The sequence below is a fragment of the Salmo trutta genome, chromosome 12 (genome assembly GCF_901001165.1).
Source record: "Salmo trutta chromosome 12, fSalTru1.1, whole genome shotgun sequence".
Lineage (NCBI taxonomy): Eukaryota > Metazoa > Chordata > Actinopteri > Salmoniformes > Salmonidae > Salmo > Salmo trutta.
In genome coordinates this window covers 26,364,731-26,384,528 of record NC_042968.1, presented here as the reverse complement: position 1 = coordinate 26,384,528, position 19,798 = coordinate 26,364,731, and the positions used below count along the sequence as shown (strand labels likewise).

The window sequence follows — 19,798 nt, the reverse complement described above, 5'->3', positions numbered from 1 at the left end:
TAGAACAGACTTCTGTAGAAGTTCTCAGTGAGAAAATATGTCAAAAATATTCACTGAAGAGTGACAATAAAATTGAGAATGAAATAACACCTCAAAAGTTGGTTCATAATAAAAACTAAAAGCTGAACACGAGGTATATATCCAACACAAACATATATTGTGTGATGTTTACTGATAAAAAAAAAAAGTGGATTTGAAACTGAAACAACTCCCTGAGGGGGTTCTGAAATACAGTTATAAAGACCTTGCCATGCAATACAACCCTAACATATATTTCAAGTTAGTGGATCAAATAAATGGCCATACTATTTCAAGCATCATTCAGGTTCGCCGCTTGATATCACATAATGCCGACATACATTTTGAAACATTTTGTTCAGCACTCTTCACTCACTTCAGCCAAAATCAGCTGATCGGCTTCACGAACGTAGCCACGTGTCACATGACACCTCTAGTCTTGAGCAACATGGCTGCACGACAGGAGTGAGTATATTCTGTTTTGTATTATTTCTGTGATTTCTCTTTGTGTTAAGCGTACTTGGCCACTGATTCTGAATTGAACAAATTATAATGCCAGAATTGTTAGCTCGCTAGCTATCTGCATAAACCTGATCAATTAAGATAACTCTCGTTACCGGAGCTAGCTGTCAAGCACAAGAAAATAGCGGCGTGCTTTTTGCAGGCTGGCAGTCAGGCATCAATGAGCAACGTTGCCATTAACTAACTATGCCTGTCTAACTTGACATTTATTCGTATAATAGGGAAAAAACAGGTGGTTACAGTTCCAGTTTGTGGATAATATTAGCTAGTATCTCTACAGACGGATTGTTTCCGGAATAATTGCCAGGGACCTCACGATACGATAGTATTACGATTGGTAGTAGCACATATTCAAACGAGAACTTTCAAGGGCGAAGTGGAGAAGGGTTCAATGTGAACAGCAGTTAAACATGGGTCAGTCGGTCCTAAGAGATGGGCGAACGTCGTTCGGAAGGGAGGGTCGCGACCGACCCCGGAGAAGCTGGCGGGAGCCCCGGGGAGAGTTATTTTCTTTATGAAGGGCAGGGCGCCCTGAGCAGTGAAAGGGACCAGAACATAGGACCCCACCACTTAAGAATGGTGATGGGAATACAAGAAAAGGGTAAAGCATTGATTGATAACCAAGATGCACACAACACTGAAATGGGCTGTATATACAGCAGCTGAACATGGGTTAAGGACATAAAATATCAAATAAACAAGAAAGATAAAGATAAGATGGAGGTCATGAAATAATGGAGGGCCGTCAAACTACACAGGTCTAAGCCAAGGGACCTTACCTTCTAGTGCATGAGAGGTTAAAGGAGAGCTCAGGATGCACTTCCTGATTATAGAAAAAAGGTGCCGCCAGTGGGTTGGGTTCAACTGGTGAAATCATCTAATGTTGACTCGGCACAGCCACAGAGGAGTGGTCACTCCGAGGTGCCCGGTCCTCCCAGGTTTTCTCCATTGGGCCCGACTAATAGGGAGTTTTTGTTCCTGGCCGCCGTATACTGACTCAAACGCGGTTAGCTCCAAGGAGTACAAGCTGGGTCAAGGGAAGCATTTGAAGTACAATTGTACCCTTCCGTCCAGCCCCGATATGGAGCGAACCAAATCAAAGTTTTTGTCACGTCCGCCAAATACAACCTTACAGTGAAATCCTTACTTACAGGCTCTAACCAATAGTGCAAAAAAGGTATTAGGTGAACAATGGGTAAGTAAAGAAATAAAAACAACAGTAAAAAGACAGTGAAAAATAACAGTAGCGAGGCTATATACAGTAGCAAGGCTATAAAAGTAGCGAGGCTACATACAGACACCGGCTAGTCTGGCTGATTGAGGTAGTATGTACATGTAGATATGGTTAAAGTGACTATGTATATATGATGAAAAGAGAGTAGCAGTAGCGTAAAAGAGAGGTTGGCGGGTGGCGGGACACAATTCAGATAGCCCTGTTAGCCAATGTGCGGGAGCACTGGTTGGTCGGGCCAATTGAGGTAGTATGTACATGAATGTATTGTAACGACCCTGGGTTTATAAGCGCGGAAATCGACTCTGCCGTGCGAGCATGCTTTTGCGGCACAGTCGATAGCGCGCCGGACTTCGGGCTTGAAGGTCGAGGGTTCGAGACCTGCTCCCTGCTTGCTGTTCATTACATTGGTGTCAGAAGTGATCCGACCTTGCATCCACGACAGTGCGTGTGCTTGGCCGGTGAGCGCGTTCCTGTAAGGCGTTGAGTCGCAAGCTAGCGCGAGGACGCGCTCTTTGAAAGGAGGGAGTAGTGTAACGACCATGGGTTTATAAGCGCGGAAATCGACTCTACCGCTTGAGCATGCTTTTGCGGCACAGTCGATAGCGCGCCGGACTTCGGGCTTGAAGGTCGAGGGTTCGAGACCTGCTCCCTGCCTGTTCATTACAGTATAGTTAAAGTGACTATGCATATATGATAAACAGAGTAGCAGCAGTGTAAAAGAGGGGGGGCACAGTGCAAATAGTCCGGGTAGCCATTTGATTACCTGTTCAGGGGTCTTATGGCTTGGGGGTAAAAACTGTTGAAAAGCCTTTTTGTCCTAGACTTGGCACTCTGGTACCACTTGCCATGCGATAGTAGAGAGAACAGTCTGAGGGCCCATTAGTAAGGAATTCCGCTTGGTTACTCAAACCACCGCTCGTTCAACTAACACGGAACCCAAACCGGCTGCGTGCGTGCGCCATCGTGCATAAATATATTTTGGCCCCCCACACTAAACGCGATCACGACACGCAGGTTAAAATATCAAAACAAACTATGAACCAATTATATTAATTTGGGGACAGGTCGAAAAGCCTTAAACATTTATGGCAATTTAGCTAGTTAGCTTGCACTTGCTAGCTAATTTGTCCTATTTAGCTAGCTTGCTGTTGCTAGCTAATTTGCCCTGGGATATAAACATTGAGTTGTTATTTTCCCTGAAATGCACAAGGTCCTCTACTCCGCCAATTAATCCACACACAGAACGGTCAACCGAATCGTTTCTAGTCATCTCTCTTCCTTCCAGGCTTTTTCTTCTCTTGACTTTTATATTGCGATTGGCAACTTTCATAAATGAGGTGTATTACCTCCACTGACCTCGTTCGTCTTTCAGTCACCCACGTGGGTATAACCAGTGAGGAGATGGCACATGGGTACCTGCTTCTATAAACCAATGAGGAGATGGGAGAGGCAGGACTTGCAGCGCGATCTGCATCAGAAATAGAACTGATTTCTATTTTAGCCCATGACAACGCAGACGATCGTTGGCGCAATAATTGAATAACATAGATTTCAAAATGTATTTTGTGAGTGAAGAGAGAACTCCAAACCCCACAAGTGTGTTGCATTGTGGGGAGTAAGTAAGGCCTCAGGTCGGAAGGAAGGCAGTTGATGCACAACTAACAACGCAGAATTGTCAAGCTCGTCGGGTTTGGCGCAAGTGGATGTCAAAGTGAAGAAATCCAACCAGCGGAACTCCTATCACGGTGCTGTGCTCCTCATATCAATATGTAAATATCAGCAACGCGCATGTTACGGCGAGAGCAACTATGACTCTGTTAAGGTAGCCACTTAGCTAGGTGCCGATACAATATGTACTGCGATTCTATATGTATCACAATTTATCACATTTCGATGTTAAATAAATAGTGCTCACTATATGTCTGCGGCAGAGGGACAGGAGAGAAGCATAATAATACAAATTCATTTTGATCAGTCAAGTGCTGAAAACATGTTGGCTCACCATTTAAAACTAAGATTGAAGCTAAATTAATGTTATAGAAAAAATATACGTTTTTGCGTAGGTACAGCCACTAGCAGGTAAAAATAAAGGGAATCGATACTTGGGAGTCATAGAATTGATATATTGTCAAAAATAGTATTGCAATACTCTACTGCAATGGTCACCAACCTTTTCTGAGTCAAGATCACTTTTGCAGTCAAAAAACAAGCGGAGATCTACCACTCAGATTCTTTTAAAAACATGAATAAAAACAGTTCTGTATGAATTAAGTTTGTGCAGTAGGTCAAAAACATTATTTACCAGACGCTCTTATCCAGAGCGACTTACAGTAGTGAATGCCTACACTTCATACAATTTCATACATTTTTTTTTTCTGTGCTGGCCCCCGTGGGAATCGAACCCACAACCCTGGTGTTGCAAACACCATGCTCTACCAACTGAGCTACAGGGAAGGCTATATCACATCATATTGGCTACAGTATATGTGCTTGACCTGGCAATGTTATTCTTCTAAGACCATATTATATTTAAAAACTCGAGCTTTGATAACAAAATAGATCAGTTGTACCACTTGCGAGGCATAGCTGAGCATACATTGAAGTAATTTGCTTTTTTATTTTACTGGACTGACAGTACCTGCATCTGATGGTCAGTCTCAGTGGAGGGAGGGAGAGAGCAGCAGAGGGTCCGCCTCTCACTGTCCCTACTCTCTCCTTTCCTCCGGTGAGACTGGCCAGAGAGAGGACACCATCCTATCACTGATGGTCAATACACTTAGCTACTTATTCATTGCAGCTGTGGCACGAGAGGAAGTAGGGAGAAGTGTGTTTTGTAAAAGTGTTGACAGTGCTGCATAAAAACTTAAACAAACTCACTCATGAAAACAGCAGGGCTTTTCTGTATTCTGACAGTTTATCCCTGGTCATGGTTTTAGAAGTTATGAAATCTCACATAGGCTAGTATCAAACTTTGCTGTGGGGTTGTGGAAGCGTTACTAGGCATGGTGATACAATTTTGAGCTATCTATTTGGCCAGTGCACTTGATTTAACGACAGCTCTTCTGGTCCGCCCGGTAGGTGGAGTTTGAAATGGTTCAGAACACTTTGCCTACCTGGCATGCAGGGCTTCTGAATCAAGTGCACCTTCCGCCAAAAGTGCAAAGTCAAATAAATAAAGGAGCGCAAGCCTTTATTGTTGGCTTTTCTACAGATATGTTTGGTGATCAACTAGGAATGCCTAGAAGATCGACTGGTTGGTGACCACTGCTCTACTGTATCGATTTCCCCCATCCCTACAATATGTCAATACTCCAATTGTTATGAATTAATATAGAGGTGATATGATGCATTATACTCTATCCTCCTATAATAGCTCATGTTTCTTGATTAAATGTACTACATCTCTAAAACAGGAAGTGCACATTGAAACCTACTCACATGATCACAGAAGTCTTATTGTCGAGTTGACAAAATCTGAGGCAGGTTGGTGATCAACAACTCTACGTTTAGTGACCTTTGATCATGTAAATCGGACTTTGTTGTTACTAAATCACACAAGGAAGGGAGCACTCTCCAGAGATCAAGTGTTATCTTTACCACACACTGGGGATCATTGAAACCAGATCCATTTAGGGCAATGCTGTTCTACAGTTTGTGCAAAATCATCTTTTTTGTTGAGTGTAAAACTCTTGAGTCCTAAAAATGGTCAACGTCTATGTCCTCACCACTTCTGCTAAAGTTTCACTAAAAATGTAACTTTCATAACTGTGTGCAGTATAATGATGAACAATGATTTTTTTTACATTGTATTTTTACTAAAGGGTTTGTAAGTATTTTTTTTTTATTATTGTTTTAGATGTTTCAGTTCGGCTGATTCTAAGGCAGGCAATTGGGTTAGCTAACTGAAAATAGAAAACTACTAGACAGTAATGTACAACATATTAACCCATTTCCCAATGCTGTCTTTCTGTAGACCTGTGTATTGGCTGGGTAAAGACACCCTGAGAGTGTCAGCAGCCCTGTTTGCTGAGAACCGGCGGCGGCTGTGCCAAGGCCTGAAGGCCAAGGATGGGGTGGCCCCCAAGTCTGTAGTCGTGCTGCAGGGAGGGGAGCAGAAGCAGAGATACTGCACCGATACAGACATGCTCTTCAGACAGGTACATCGGTGTCCCACTAGCGGGACAACTTCCTGTGAAATTGGAGGGCGTGCAATTCAAATAAATAATCATAAATATTATGGATTTTAAACATTTATGTACATATAAGTGTCTTATATTGGCTGAAAGCTTAAATTCTTGTTAATCTAACTGCAATGTCCGATTTACAGTAGCTATTATGGCAAAAACATGCCATGCGATTGTTTGAGGACGGCGCCTCAGATCAAAATATTTTTCCACCGGCACAGGTTTCATAAATTCACATATAACGATTAAATATTCACATAGTTTTTGAAAATCTTCCTCTGATTTGCAATCCCAAGGGTCCCAGCTATAACATGTAGTGTCATTTTGTTCGATAAAATCCTTCTTTATATCCCAAAAAGTCTGTTTAGTTGGCGCCATCGATTTGAGTAATCCACTCGTTCAACTTGCAGAGAAATGAATCTGAAAATCTACCCCTAAACTTTGTTTCAACAAGTCAAAATACATTTCTATTTACTCCTCAGATACCCTAAAATGTAATCAAACTGTAATATTTATTTCGGAAAGAAGTATGTTCAATAGGAAACCGATTTTAGCAGGTGCGTAATGTCTCCATGGCGCACGCAAACACGAATTTCCAAGACTGTGTCCCTGTACTAAAACTGTTATTTCTTATTCATTTCTAAAGTTACAAGCCTGAAACCTTGAACATAGACTGCTGACACCCTGTGGAAGCCATAGGAATCGCATGCAGGGAGCTAATTTTCAATATGACCTTTCTCTTGCATTTCTAAGAGGATGGTCTCTCCAAACAAAAACAAAAAATTCCAGTTGGTTTTTCTTTGGATTTTCTCCTACCATATCTATTGTTATATTCTCCTACATTATTTTTACATTTTTACACAAACTTCAAAGTGTTTTCTTTCCAATGGTACCAATTATATGCATAACCTGGCTTTAGGGCCTGAGCTACATTTACATTTACATTTAAGTCATTTAGCAGACGCTCTTATCCAGAGCGACTTACAAATTGGTGCATTCACCTTATGATATCCAGTGGAACAACCACTTTACAATACATTTACATTTTACATTTAAGTCATTTAGCACAATAGTGCATCTAATTCTGCTACAGGCAGTTTACTTTGGGCACGTGATTCAGGCAGGAAGTGGAGAAAAAAGGGGCCTAGCCCTAACAGTCAGTTACAGATATGCCATTGTTTATCCTAAAGCGACGTACAGTAATAAGTGCATACATTTTCATATTGATGACCCCAGCGACAATTGAATTCACTATCCTTGCGTTGCTCTACCAGCTGTGCAACATAGGATCACACATTGATGAGATGGATGGAGGTGTGACTGAGCGGACCCTGGCTGACTCTTTTGACTCGTGGTTCTGTTCTGTAGGAGTCCTTCTTCCATTGGGCTTTTGGAGTGACTGAAGCCGACTGCTACGGAGCCATCGATGTGGACACAGGAAAATCCATCCTCTTTGTCCCCAAGCTGCCTGAGAGCTATGCAACCTGGATGGGAGAGTGAGTCAGTGACTGTAACTCAAACTATATGTGAAAGTGATCAGCCTCAGGAGACAGCCTACCACTTTCAGCATCATGGACTCACAAAGACATTCTAAGAATACTCCTTAGGCCTGCTCATTAAAACCGATTGTGTCATTGTCTGTTGACAGGATCCATCCGCGGGAATACTTCAAGGAGAAATACGCAGTCGATGAGGTGCAATACACCTGTGATGTAAGTTAGTGTGTCACGTTTGCGTGCACATACTGTACACCTTACCCATCTTTGTAGTGTTGTAGCTTAGCTTGTGATCTTGTAGCTTCACTCGTTTCCCTCTATTTGAAAGTGTCAGTTCTCTGATCCCTCAACAATTCTGCCTTTCTGTCTGAACTCTTACAGATTGCTGATGTCTTCTCCAAGATGAAGCTTGGAGCTCTTCTCACTTTGGTATGTCCTTAATATATCATGTTGATGCTATGATAGTGGTTTACAGTAGCAATTCATTAGATAAAGTATAATTTTAAGAGACATGAAAGTGGGCCTGGTAATTGTATTATGTTTCTTCCAGCGTGGACAGAACACAGACAGTAGGAGTATCTGCCGCGAAGCCTCCTTTGAAGGAATCAGTCAGTACGTTTAATTGGCATCAATTAATGTCCATTTGAAAGTTGGTATTTCTCATTTTTTTGGTTGAATGTTTTACCTTGATAAATATGATCTTGTGTCTTATATTTCAGATTCCAAGTGAACAACACTCTTCTGCATCCAGTCATTGTGGAATGGTAAGTACTGTATGATACTATATCCAGCTCGTAACCATTGGATACTGCTTCTTTTCTGTTATGTGGAACTATTTTTGTAAAACCTTATTAGTCTACTGTGGCTGTTTCACACTGAGTCATCTGAGGTGGTGACTGCATCTCTAATGTGAAGAGAATCATTAAGACATAAATGGTGGTAGAAACCATAACCAAGAATAGAATCAGAAAAACACCTCACTAACAATATGGTAAGAAGCTGATTTTCCTGAAAGATAAAGAGGTGAGTGTAAGGCTCCTCCAGCAGTGAGGAATGGATGAGTAATACAGGTATTATTTCTGCATTCATTATGAGATACCAAATATAAAGCACACACATAAACACAGAGCTTTAGCTTTGATCATCGTTCTTTTGTTTCTGGCTTGGTGCTATAAGCCAGGCCTAGTATGTGTTAGTGCATGATAGAATTAAGCAAAAATGCCTGAGGGGGTGCGGTATATGACCAATATACCACGGTTAAGGGCTGTTCTTATGCACGCCACAATGTGGAGTGCCTGAATACAGGTTGGTTACCAACGTTATTGAACAGTAAAAAGTAATGTTATGTCATACCGGTGGTATACGGTCTGATATACCACGGCTTTCAGCCAATCAGCATTCAGGGCTCGAACCACCCAGTTTATAATATAGAAATATACACCTGGCCTATTGATCTAAGAGGCCCTTGACTCCTTGTTCCTTCTAATCCTGCAGCCGACTGACTAAGACTGACATGGAGCTGGAGGTTCTGCGATACACTAACCGGATTTCCAGTGAAGCCCATAAAGAGGTTAAATCCTGCAGGACAGACAGATAGACATACCTGCCACAGGGGGAGAAGGAGCTCCAGATTCTGACTCATCTCATTTGATCTGTGCATTTTGGATATTAGGGGATCAAAAGTATTGGGACAAATTCACTTATGTGTATTAAAGTAGTCCAAAGTTTAATATTTGGTGCCATATTCCTAGCACGCAATAACTACATCAAGCTTGTGAATCTTCAAACTTGTTGGATGCATTTGCTGTTTGTTTTGGTTGAGTTTCAGATTATTTTGTGCCCAATATAAATGAATGGTAAATAATGTATTGTGTCCTTTTGGAGTCACTTTTATTGTAAATAAGAATAGATAGTTTCTAAACACTATTACATTAATGTGGGTTCTACCATGATTATGAGTAGTCCTGAATCAATTGTGAATAAAGGTGAGTGAGAAAGTTGGACACACAAATATCATACCTCCCAAAAAAGGCTAACCTCTGTTATTATAATGTTGAGAGGTTAGCATGTCTTGGGGGTATGATATAAAAGGCTAACCTCCGTTATTATAATGTTGAGAGGTTAGCCTGTCTTGGGGGTATGATAGAAAAGGCTAACCTCCGTTATTATAATGGTGAGAGGTTAGCATGTCTTGGGGGTATGATATAAAAGGCTAACCTCCGTTATTATAATGTTGAGAGGTTAGCATGTCTTGGGGGTATGATATAAAAGGCTAACCTCCGTTATTATAATGTTGAGAGGTTAGCATGTCTTGGGGGTATGATATAAAAGGCTAACCTCCGTTATTATAATGGTGAGAGGTTAGCATGTCTTGGGGGTATGATATAAAAGGCTAACCTCCGTTATTATAATGTTGAGAGGTTAGCATGTCTTGGGGGTATGATATAAAAGGCTAACCTCCGTTATTATAATGGTGAGAGGTTAGCATGTCTTGGGGGTATGATATAAAAGGCTAACCTCCGTTATTATAATGTTGAGAGGTTAGCATGTCTTGGGGGTATGATATAAAAGGCTAACCTCCGTTATTATAATGTTGAGAGGTTAGCATGTCTTGGGGGTATGATATGTGTGTGTCTAACTTTCTTACACATCATTATTCACAATTCATTCAGGACTATCCGTAGTCATGGTAGCATCCACATGAATGTAGAAGTGTTTTAAAACATATTCTATTCTTATTTACAATAAAAGTGACTCCAAAATGACACTACTTTATTTACCATTCATTTATATTGGGCACAAAATAATTTGAAACACGACCAAAACAAACAGCAAATGCATCCAACAAGTTTCTAGAGACACAAGCTTCATGTAATCATTGCATGCTAGGAATATGAGACCAAATACTGAACTTTTGACTTCTTTAGAACACATATACAGTATATATTACTTCATTTGTCCCAATACGTTTCGTCCCCTAAAATGGGGGGACTATGTACAAAAAGTGCTGTAATTTCTAAACGGTTCACCTGATATGGATGGAAATACCCTCAAATTAAAGCAGGGAGTCTGAACTTTAACCAAAGTGCTGGAGTACACAGCCAAAACAACCAAAAATGTCCCAATACTTTTGGAGATCACCATGTTGTTATATCATGATTAATATATGAATATAATCAAAGCTAAAAGAATACATCTCAGAGGCATCATTGCCCACTTGCAACCTTGTATATCACAGGTACAGCCAACCTGAAGTGCTGTTGTCTTTCTCCTCAGATCATGAAGCATGTGAGACCTGGACAGAAAGAATATGAAATGGAGAGGTGAGGGGTGCTTTTTATCATGAAGGGTATGCCAGCTATATTGAACTGTTTGTACCATATAAAAGTATATTGTGTGACGAAAGGCTATGTGGTGTACTATGTCCCGTCTGACCATAAAGGTGACGGTAAAACAGTATGTTCCTTATCTATGAAGGTGTGTTCCTCTGGATAAACTACATTCACAGCATGTCTGATCTGATCACTACTGAAGTCATAAGTATTTGGACAAATTCACTTATAGTGTTTTCAAGTAGTCAAAAGTGTAGTATTTGGTCCCATATTCCTTGCATGCAATGACGACATCAAGCTTGTGACTAAAAACGTGTTGGATACATTTATTATAAGTAAGAATAGAAGATGCTTCTGAAAACGTCTATATTCATGTGAATGCTACCATGATAATCGACCATCATGAATGAATCGGGAAAAAGGAAAAGGTTACAAGGCACAAATATCACCCCCTCCCATTTTTAACCTCGTTATTGGTAATGGTGAGGGGTTAGCATGTTGTTTTGTAGCCTCTGAACAGCATCTCACTGATCATTATTCATGATTCATTCATGATTTTTCTTAATCATGGCATTATGAGGATTTATTTAGAAGAAATATCTTTATCTACTCACGATGAATGATGACTAATCATTTTCTTTCTGTTACTATTGGGCAAAACATAATCCAAAACAAACTACAAATGCATCCAATTAATTTGTAGAGTCACAAGTTTGATGTAGTCATTGGATGCAAGGAATATGGGACCAAATACTAAACTTTTGACTACTTTGATACACTATAAGCACATTTGTCCAAATACTTATGACTTCTTCACATGGGGGGGACAATGCATGAACTGCTTTCATTTCTAAATGGTTAAACAGATACAGTATGCATGGAAATACCCTCAAATAAAAGGTGACATTCTGTACTGTCACCTCATGTGAAACATTTGATCTCAAACCTAAAATGCTGGAGTATAGAGCCAAATGGAAAAAATGGCTTCACTGTCCAAATACATATGGAGGGGAGTGTATTTTACAATGTAGTAACAGACACCCACTGAGCTGAATCAATTTCCTGTTTCTAGCTGGCAGCTTTTTGTGTTTTTAATTAAACCTTCATCTGGGTGGCTGAAGAATGTAAATAATCTGAGCTACTATAGCAGTGCCCCTCGCCAGCCCACTATCTGACTAATTGACTGTAGCAAGAACGTGCAGCAGAGAAGATGTAATCACTGACTCAAGTCTCCAGTGAATAGACCAATAATCAAGTGAAGATGAGTCCAAATGCTTTTATCATACTATCCTCCAGTTAAGTATCAGGCGATGGAGATCTTCAAGGTGGGAGGTTTAGATGACTCCCTTCTTGTATTCTAGGCTAATCAATATCAAAAAGGAGGTTAACCCTTGATTACACTTCATTGTTAGAGCTGTGGAGATTCTTGTGTATAGTTGTTCATGTCAGTGCTTTTCTGTTGCAGCCTGTTCCAGCACTACTGCTACTCTCATGGGGGAATGCGTCACACCTCCTACACCTGTATCTGTGGAACGTAAGGCACTTCCCTTTGCTACACAGAAATGGGTTAATTTAATGGAGAACATATCTGAAATGCGTGACATCATCTGTGTTACATTTTGACGTACAGAAATGAGGTGCTATTGTTCTATCTGACGTGTGTTCAGTGCCTCTATAATGAACTACTCGAATGCTTAAATCTTCAACAGTGGAAACAACGGCTCAGTCCTGCACTACGGCCATGCAGGAGCTCCCAATGACAAGACCATCGATGACGGAGACATGTGGTAAGTCGCCGATCATTTCACATGATGTGAAGTTATTCCACTTCTCAATTGTCCTTTTTGGGTTGTTTGCTTGGTTTTATTAGATTCTGTGTTCATTTTGTCTTGGATTTGTATATCAAAAACACTTGCAGTGATCTGTTGTTTTGTTTAATGGAATACTGGACATCTCAGAGAGCTACACCTCCCCTGCTGTCATTAGTATAGTAGGGTGTTGTTTTGTTTAATGGAATACTGGACATCTCAGAGAGCTACACCTCCCCTGCTGTCATTAGTATAGTAGGGTGTTGTTTTGTTTAATGGAATACTGGACATCTCAGAGAGCTACACCTCCCCTGCTGTCATTAGTATAGTAGGGTGTTGTTTTGTTTAATGGAATACTGGACATCTCAGAGAGCTACACCTCCCCTGCTGTCGTTAGTATAGTAGGGTGTTGTTTTGTTTAATGGAATACTGTACATCTCAGAGAGCTACACCTCCCCTGCTGTCATTAGTATAGTAGGGTGTTGTTTTGTTTAATGGAATACTGTACATCTCAGAGAGCTACACCTCCCCTGCTGTCATTAGTATAGTAGGGTGTTGTTTTGTTTAATGGAATACTGTACATCTCAGAGAGCTACACCTCCCCTGCTGTCATTAGTATAGTAGGGTGTTGTTTTGTTTAATGGAATACTGTACATCTCAGAGAGCTACACCTCCCCTGCTGTCATTAGTATAGTAGGGTGTTGTTTTGTTTAATGGAATACTGTACATCTCAGAGAGCTACACCTCCCCTGCTGTCATTAGTATAGTAGGGTGTTGTTTTGTTTAATGGAATACTGTACATCTCAGAGAGCTACACCTCCCCTGCTGTCGTTAGTATAGTAGGGTGTTGTTTTGTTTAATGGAATACTGGACATCTCAGAGAGCTACACCTCCCCTGCTGTCATTAGTATAGTAGGGTGTTGTTTTGTTTAATGGAATACTGGACATCTCAGAGAGCTACACCTCCCCTGCTGTCATTAGTATAGTAGGGTGTTGTTTTGTTTAATGGAATACTGGACATCTCAGAGAGCTACACCTCCCCTGCTGTCATTAGTATAGTAGGGTGTTGTTTTGTTTAATGGAATACTGGACATCTCAGAGAGCTACACCTCCCCTGCTGTCATTAGTATAGTAGGGTGTTGTTTTGTTTAATGGAATACTGGACATCTCAGAGAGCTACACCTCCCCTGCTGTCATTAGTATAGTAGGGTGATGTTTTGTTTAATGGAATACTGTACATCGCAGAGAGCTACACCTCCCCTGCTGTCATTAGTATAGTAGGGTGTTGTTTTGTTTAATGGAATACTGGACATCTCAGAGAGCTATACCTCCCCTGCTGTCATTAGTATAGTAGGGTGTTGTTTTGTTTAATGGAATACTGGACATCTCAGAGAGCTACACCTCCCCTGCTGTCATTAGTATAGTAGGGTGTTGTTTTGTTTAATGGAATACTGGACATCTCAGAGAGCTACACCTCCCCTGCTGTCGTTAGTATAGTAGGGTGTTGTTTTGTTTAATGGAATACTGGACATCTCAGAGAGCTATACCTCCCCTGCTGTCATTAGTATAGTAGGGTGATGTTTTGTTTAATGGAATACTGTACATCTCAGAGAGCTACACCTCCCCTGCTGTCATTAGTATAGTAGGGTGTTGTTTTGTTTAATGGAATACTGGACATCTCAGAGAGCTACACCTCCCCTGCTGTCATTAGTATAGTAGGGTGTTGTTTTGTTCTCCCTGTCAGCTGGATCCACTGAGTGGCTCTCCCATGGGTTTACTCATAAACATAGCACAGCTTGGACTGGGTTTGAACATAAGTCAGGCTGTGTGTATAGGGATACTGATGGAGATTTAAAGTGGCTGTGTGGAGCGCCCATGGTGACACATGAGCACCTTTGAAAGGCAACTTGTATTCATTCTGATGTACATGCTGTGAACAATTTCTCTGATTTATGTTTGGAAATAATGATGCCGGAATGGCTGTAGAGCCCTGTGGGTGAGCAGTAACACTGGTCTAACTGTGACGTGTGGTTTTTCCTTGCAGTCTGTTTGACATGGGTGGAGAATACTACTGCTACTCCTCTGACATCACCTGCTCCTTCCCAGCCAATGGAAAGTTCACTCCAGACCAGAAGGCCATCTATGAGGCTGTGCTCAAGTCATCACGGGCTGTCATGGCTGCCATTAAACCAGGTATGATCCTACTGTACACAGGCAGGACAGAGGAAGCATTCACTAAACAGTACATACTTAGCTTGGGCACAAGGAAGGATTATACATGTAATATATTCATTTGTTCCATGGTTTGAGTAGTGAGTTGTTGAAGACTGAAGACTACCACAGAACATGCCATATCCTCACCACTAGTCATTATCACCTGCATATTAGGCTGCTTTGAAACTTTTAACCTCCGATTTAAAAACCTGACTGAAGGTGGTCTTGTGTTTCAGAGGTCAAGTGGACAGAGATGCACCGTCTGGCTGACCAGGTTCACCTAGAGGAGCTGGTGAAGATTGGGATCCTGCATGGGAGTGTGGAGGACATGCTGAAGGTCCACATGGGCTCTGTCTTCATGCCCCACGGCCTGGGACACCTGCTGGGCATCGACGTGCACGACGTGGGCGGATACCCAGAGGTCAGTACCAGAGAGATGGATACAGTATTCTATTTATCAATGATCAGTGCTACAGAAAGTTCTAAATACACTTCCAAAAAGACACGTCTCTTTCCTTCTAGACAAAGCTAACGTCGGTGTCATGCCGCTTGTTCTTGGTTACACAGGGTATTGAGCGGGTCAACGAGCCCGGTCTGAAGAGCTTGAGGATGGGCCGTCTGGTGCAGGAACGCATGGTCCTGACTGTGGAGCCTGGTATCTACTTCATCAACCACCTGCTGGACCAGGCCTTGGCCAACCCAGCCCAGAGCTGCTTCATCAACAATGAAGTGCTGGCCCGCTTCCGTGGATTTGGAGGGGTACGTTTACCTATCCACAGACAGTTTGTACTTATTAGTTTATGTGCTGGTTTTACTGTCAATGTCAACCACCCAAAGCTTGCACATACAAACTCCTTTGTCTCAATCTACTCCATGGCAGCAAATAATATACACATTATGCTGTTCTGTTAAGTCTTCTGCTATAACTGCTTCCCCTGATTATTATCTGCTGTTGATTATTAACCTTGGCTCTGACCCTCAAATGTGTCTTACTGGATATTTCCCCCTCTGTCCAGGTGCGTATTGAGGACGACATTGCAGTGACTGCCAGCGGAATGGAGCTGCTCACCTGTGTCCCTCGTACAGTGGAGGAGATTGAGGATTTCATGGCCGACCGTGGAAAATCCTTCTAAATAACGTCGCTCATATCCAAGCTGATCTAACCAAATGGTATTTTCACTCCTAAATCTGGAGAATATCTGTCTTCTCATGTAAGGGATGCAGTTTCTCTAATGATATCTTGCCAGTCTACATTATGCCATATATAATCAATAATGGATGCACTAGATGCAGAACTTTTCAATCTTGAAAGGTGTCTGTTTAATCTCAGTGAATGCAGTATCAGTAGCATAACACACTAGTACATAAATGCAGGTTAAACTACCTATACTATTTGAAGCTCTTAGTGATAAAGATGATTATTGTGAAAATTAAGAGAAATGCAGTGAATTAAACTGCTGTGGCCATCTTGCCACGTAAAAACAGTGTTGACGGTTGACAATATTTCAGTGCCTGGTTAATTGCTTTATGACTGTGCGTAATAGAGACTTTATTTTCTTGGACGTTTATACAATTCTCATAAAATACAGTTTAATTGAAGTAAATAAACCCCTCAATTTGCAGTTTTGCGTCCTGTGACATTTGTAGACTGTGCTTCCATTTGTAGATGCCAGGGAACATAAAGTGTCGTGGAACAGAGGGTTGGTTTACTACAACTTTGTAGTAATACTGCCAGTCTTCACTAGATGGGGTCCTTAAGTCATTCTGAAGTTCATGTAGCTCCGGTAAGAGTTGCCTTGCATCGATGCCCTTATTTGTTCCAGATTTGATTTACAACACCAGTGAACTGGTGTTCAAATAAATGGAATGACTACAAATATGCACTAAATAAGTATAAACAGACATTTATTTATTTACCTATTCTCTCCAAAACGGTGTCAATCAAACCTTTCCCATTTCAATAATGAAGTAGTGTAGAGTACATTGCAGATGTTTGCATTAGAATTCCAAATACTAAAGTATAGCATTTCAGTCATACACCATGTCTCTGATTTAAAAAAGAGAAAGATGGTGTTAAATCATAAACTTAAATACTTGGCAGCTGGCAAATTCAGTTAATTCCCTTTAACTCAAAGTTGCATTGAATACACTGTATTATCATGTCTTTAGCTATTGAGTCCATCTGAGACGTAGCATCTCATTACACATACAGTACATACAGGATGAGAACACATCAACCATGATAAATATGTCCTCAAAACCTTTTTTTTTTTTTACAGTGAATGTTACTAGGATGGATGCAATCAAAAGGGAACTCCTTGCTCTTGAGGTACAATACAGGATAACGGACAAAATAATGGGGCATAATACTTTACTGGCGTGATCAATTTATCACCTTTGTTTAGATGTTTACCAGGCCTACGTGAGTAAAAGTTTAAATTTACTCAAATGTACTTTTTTTTAAATTATTTGGGAAAATTGTGGTACATTACTGCAGTTATAAAGTGTCATGAATAATCCAGTATCCTTTTAGTGAATTAATGTTTACATTTTCACATGAGCATAAAAATGTATAATGGTGTAATCTTTTTATCTCACGCAAATGTAGTAGCTCTTTTACCTTCTCTTTAAGAAGTATAGTGTTCTAGAACTTGTAACCATCTGCTTTAACCATCCAGTGGGCTCTGGAATGCCTACATCCCTTTCCTAGGCAGCGATTGGTAGAGAGGTAACAGACGTTTTAACCCTGCAGCCAAAAGGGGCCACTGGTGCCGATAAACCAGCACCCTCCCTGGGGACCCCAACAAATAAATAAAGAGGGCTTTCTGCTCTGTTCAGTCACTGGGAGAATTGCCTTCAGTTAAGCAACTTCACTCAATCATATATATATATATATATATAGTACCAGTCAAACGTTTGTACACACCTACTCTTTCCAGGGTTTTTCTTTGTTTTTACTATTTTCTACATTGTAGAATAATAGTGAAGACATCAAAACTATGAAATAACACATATCGACTCATGCAGTAACCAAAAAAGTGTTAAACAAATCAAAATATATTTATATTATACAAAGTAGCAACCCTTTGCCTTGACAGATTTGCACACATTTGGCATTTTCTCAAAGAGCTTCATAGCTTCACCTGGAATGCATTTCAATTAACAGGTGTGCCTTGTTAACCTGTGGAATGTCTTTCTTTCTTAATGCGTTTGAGCCAATCAGTTGTGTTGTGACAAGGTACATGTACAGTAGGGGGGGTATACAGAAAATAGCCCTATTTGGTAAAAGACCAAATCCATATTATGGCAAGAACAACTCAAATAAGGAAAGAGAAATGACAGTTCATCATTACTTTAAGACACAAAGGTCTGTCAATCTGGAAAATATCAAGAACTTTGAAAGTTTCTTCAAGTACATTCGCAAAAACCATCAAGCGCTATGATGAGACTGACTCTCATGAGGACCGCCACAGGAAAGGAAGACCCAGAGTTACCTCTGCTGCAGAGGATAAGTTCATTAGAGTTACCAGCTTCAGAAATTGCAGGCCAAATAAATGCTTCACAGAGTTCAAGTAACAGACACATCTCAACATCTGCTGTTCAGGGGAGACTGCGTGAATCAGGCCTTCATGGTGTAATTGCTGCAAAGAAACCACTACTAAAGGACACCAATAGAAGAGACTTGCTTCGGCCAAGAAACACGAGCAATGGACATTAGACCGGTGGAAATCTGTGCTTTGATCTGATGAGTCATTGTGAAAATGCGGAGTAGGTGAACGGATGATCTCCGCATGTGTGATTCCCACCGTGAAGCATGGAGGAGGAGGTGTGATGGTGCTTTGCTGGTGACACTGTCTGTGATTTATTTAGAATTCAAGGCTATCCCATCTGGTTTGCGCTTAATGTAACAATTTTTTTTACAACAGGACAATTACCCAACACACCTCCAGGCTGTGTAAGGGCTATTTGACCAAGAAGGAGAGTGATGGAGTGCAGCATCAGATGACCTGGCCTCCACAATCAACCCAATTGAGATTGGGATGAGTTGGACCGCAGAGTGAAGGAAAAGCAACCAACAAGTGCGGGAACTCCTTCAGGACTGTTGGAAAAGCATTCCAGGTGAAGCTGGTTGAGAGAATGCCAAGAGTGTGCAAAGCTGTCATCAAGGCAAAGGGTGGCTACTTTGAAGAATCTAAAATCTAAAATATTTTGATTTGTTTAACCTTTTTTTGGTCACTACATGATTCCTTGTGTTATTTCATAGTTATGATATCTTCCCTATTATTCTACAGTGTAGAAAATAGTAAAAATGAAAAACCCTTGAATGAGTAGGTGTGTCCAAACTTTTGACTGGTTCTGTATATACACAGTACATACACACAGTGATGCAAAATATATGATACACTACAACAACACATTAACATTTTGGAGCTTAATTTGTTAGAGGGTTGCAGTGTAAAACTGGTGAGCTGTCACTTAAAAACACTTTACAACTTAAGTTGTCTTAGCACCATAACTTGGGGCTCTATTCAATCCGTATCGCAGACGTTCAGCGTGTTTGAAATTTAAAGGCAATGTTCCGTATTAGCGGAGACTGCATCACGGTAAACACCGCATATGTTGGCTCAATCAGAAATGACCTTAACATTTATATTGCGCCATCTGTAACGCTTCACCGGTACAGATTAAATAGAGCCATAGATCTGGACTGATTGAGCAATTACTGTTTGACACGTCCTCCTGTGAAATAGTGAAATCTTTGGTCAACTAAACTGCTATGTAGGAGAGTATTGAATAGAGCCCTCATGATACGTAATTGGGGATGATTTAAGAGCAAGCTTGGGCAACTTAATACTACATGTAGCTAATTAGATCATAAATATTGTGGATTTTAGAGCGTAAAGAAGCTTATTAAAATGTGTACAGTCTATACATTATGCAAAACAAACAATCTTGCTTTCCTTTCATACTGTATCTTCCTCTCCTTTAA

At 40.8% G+C, this 19,798-nt stretch overlaps 1 protein-coding gene across 1 annotated transcript; it reads left to right on the top strand.

Annotated features, from left to right (window-relative positions):
* Positions 1 to 387: 387 nt before the first annotated feature.
* LOC115203273 (xaa-Pro dipeptidase) lies at positions 388 to 16,430 on the top strand. Its single transcript, XM_029767819.1, has 15 exons — positions 388 to 483; positions 5,748 to 5,931; positions 7,327 to 7,454; positions 7,607 to 7,670; positions 7,836 to 7,883; positions 8,005 to 8,066; positions 8,174 to 8,218; positions 8,949 to 9,024; positions 10,731 to 10,777; positions 12,252 to 12,320; positions 12,496 to 12,573; positions 14,639 to 14,787; positions 15,045 to 15,229; positions 15,376 to 15,567; positions 15,825 to 16,430. The coding sequence occupies exons 1-15, from the start codon at positions 443 to 445 to the stop codon at positions 15,939 to 15,941; spliced, it is 1,485 nt and encodes a 494-aa protein (XP_029623679.1). The 5' UTR covers positions 388 to 442; the 3' UTR covers positions 15,942 to 16,430.
* The last annotated feature ends 3,368 nt before the right edge of the window (positions 16,431 to 19,798 follow it).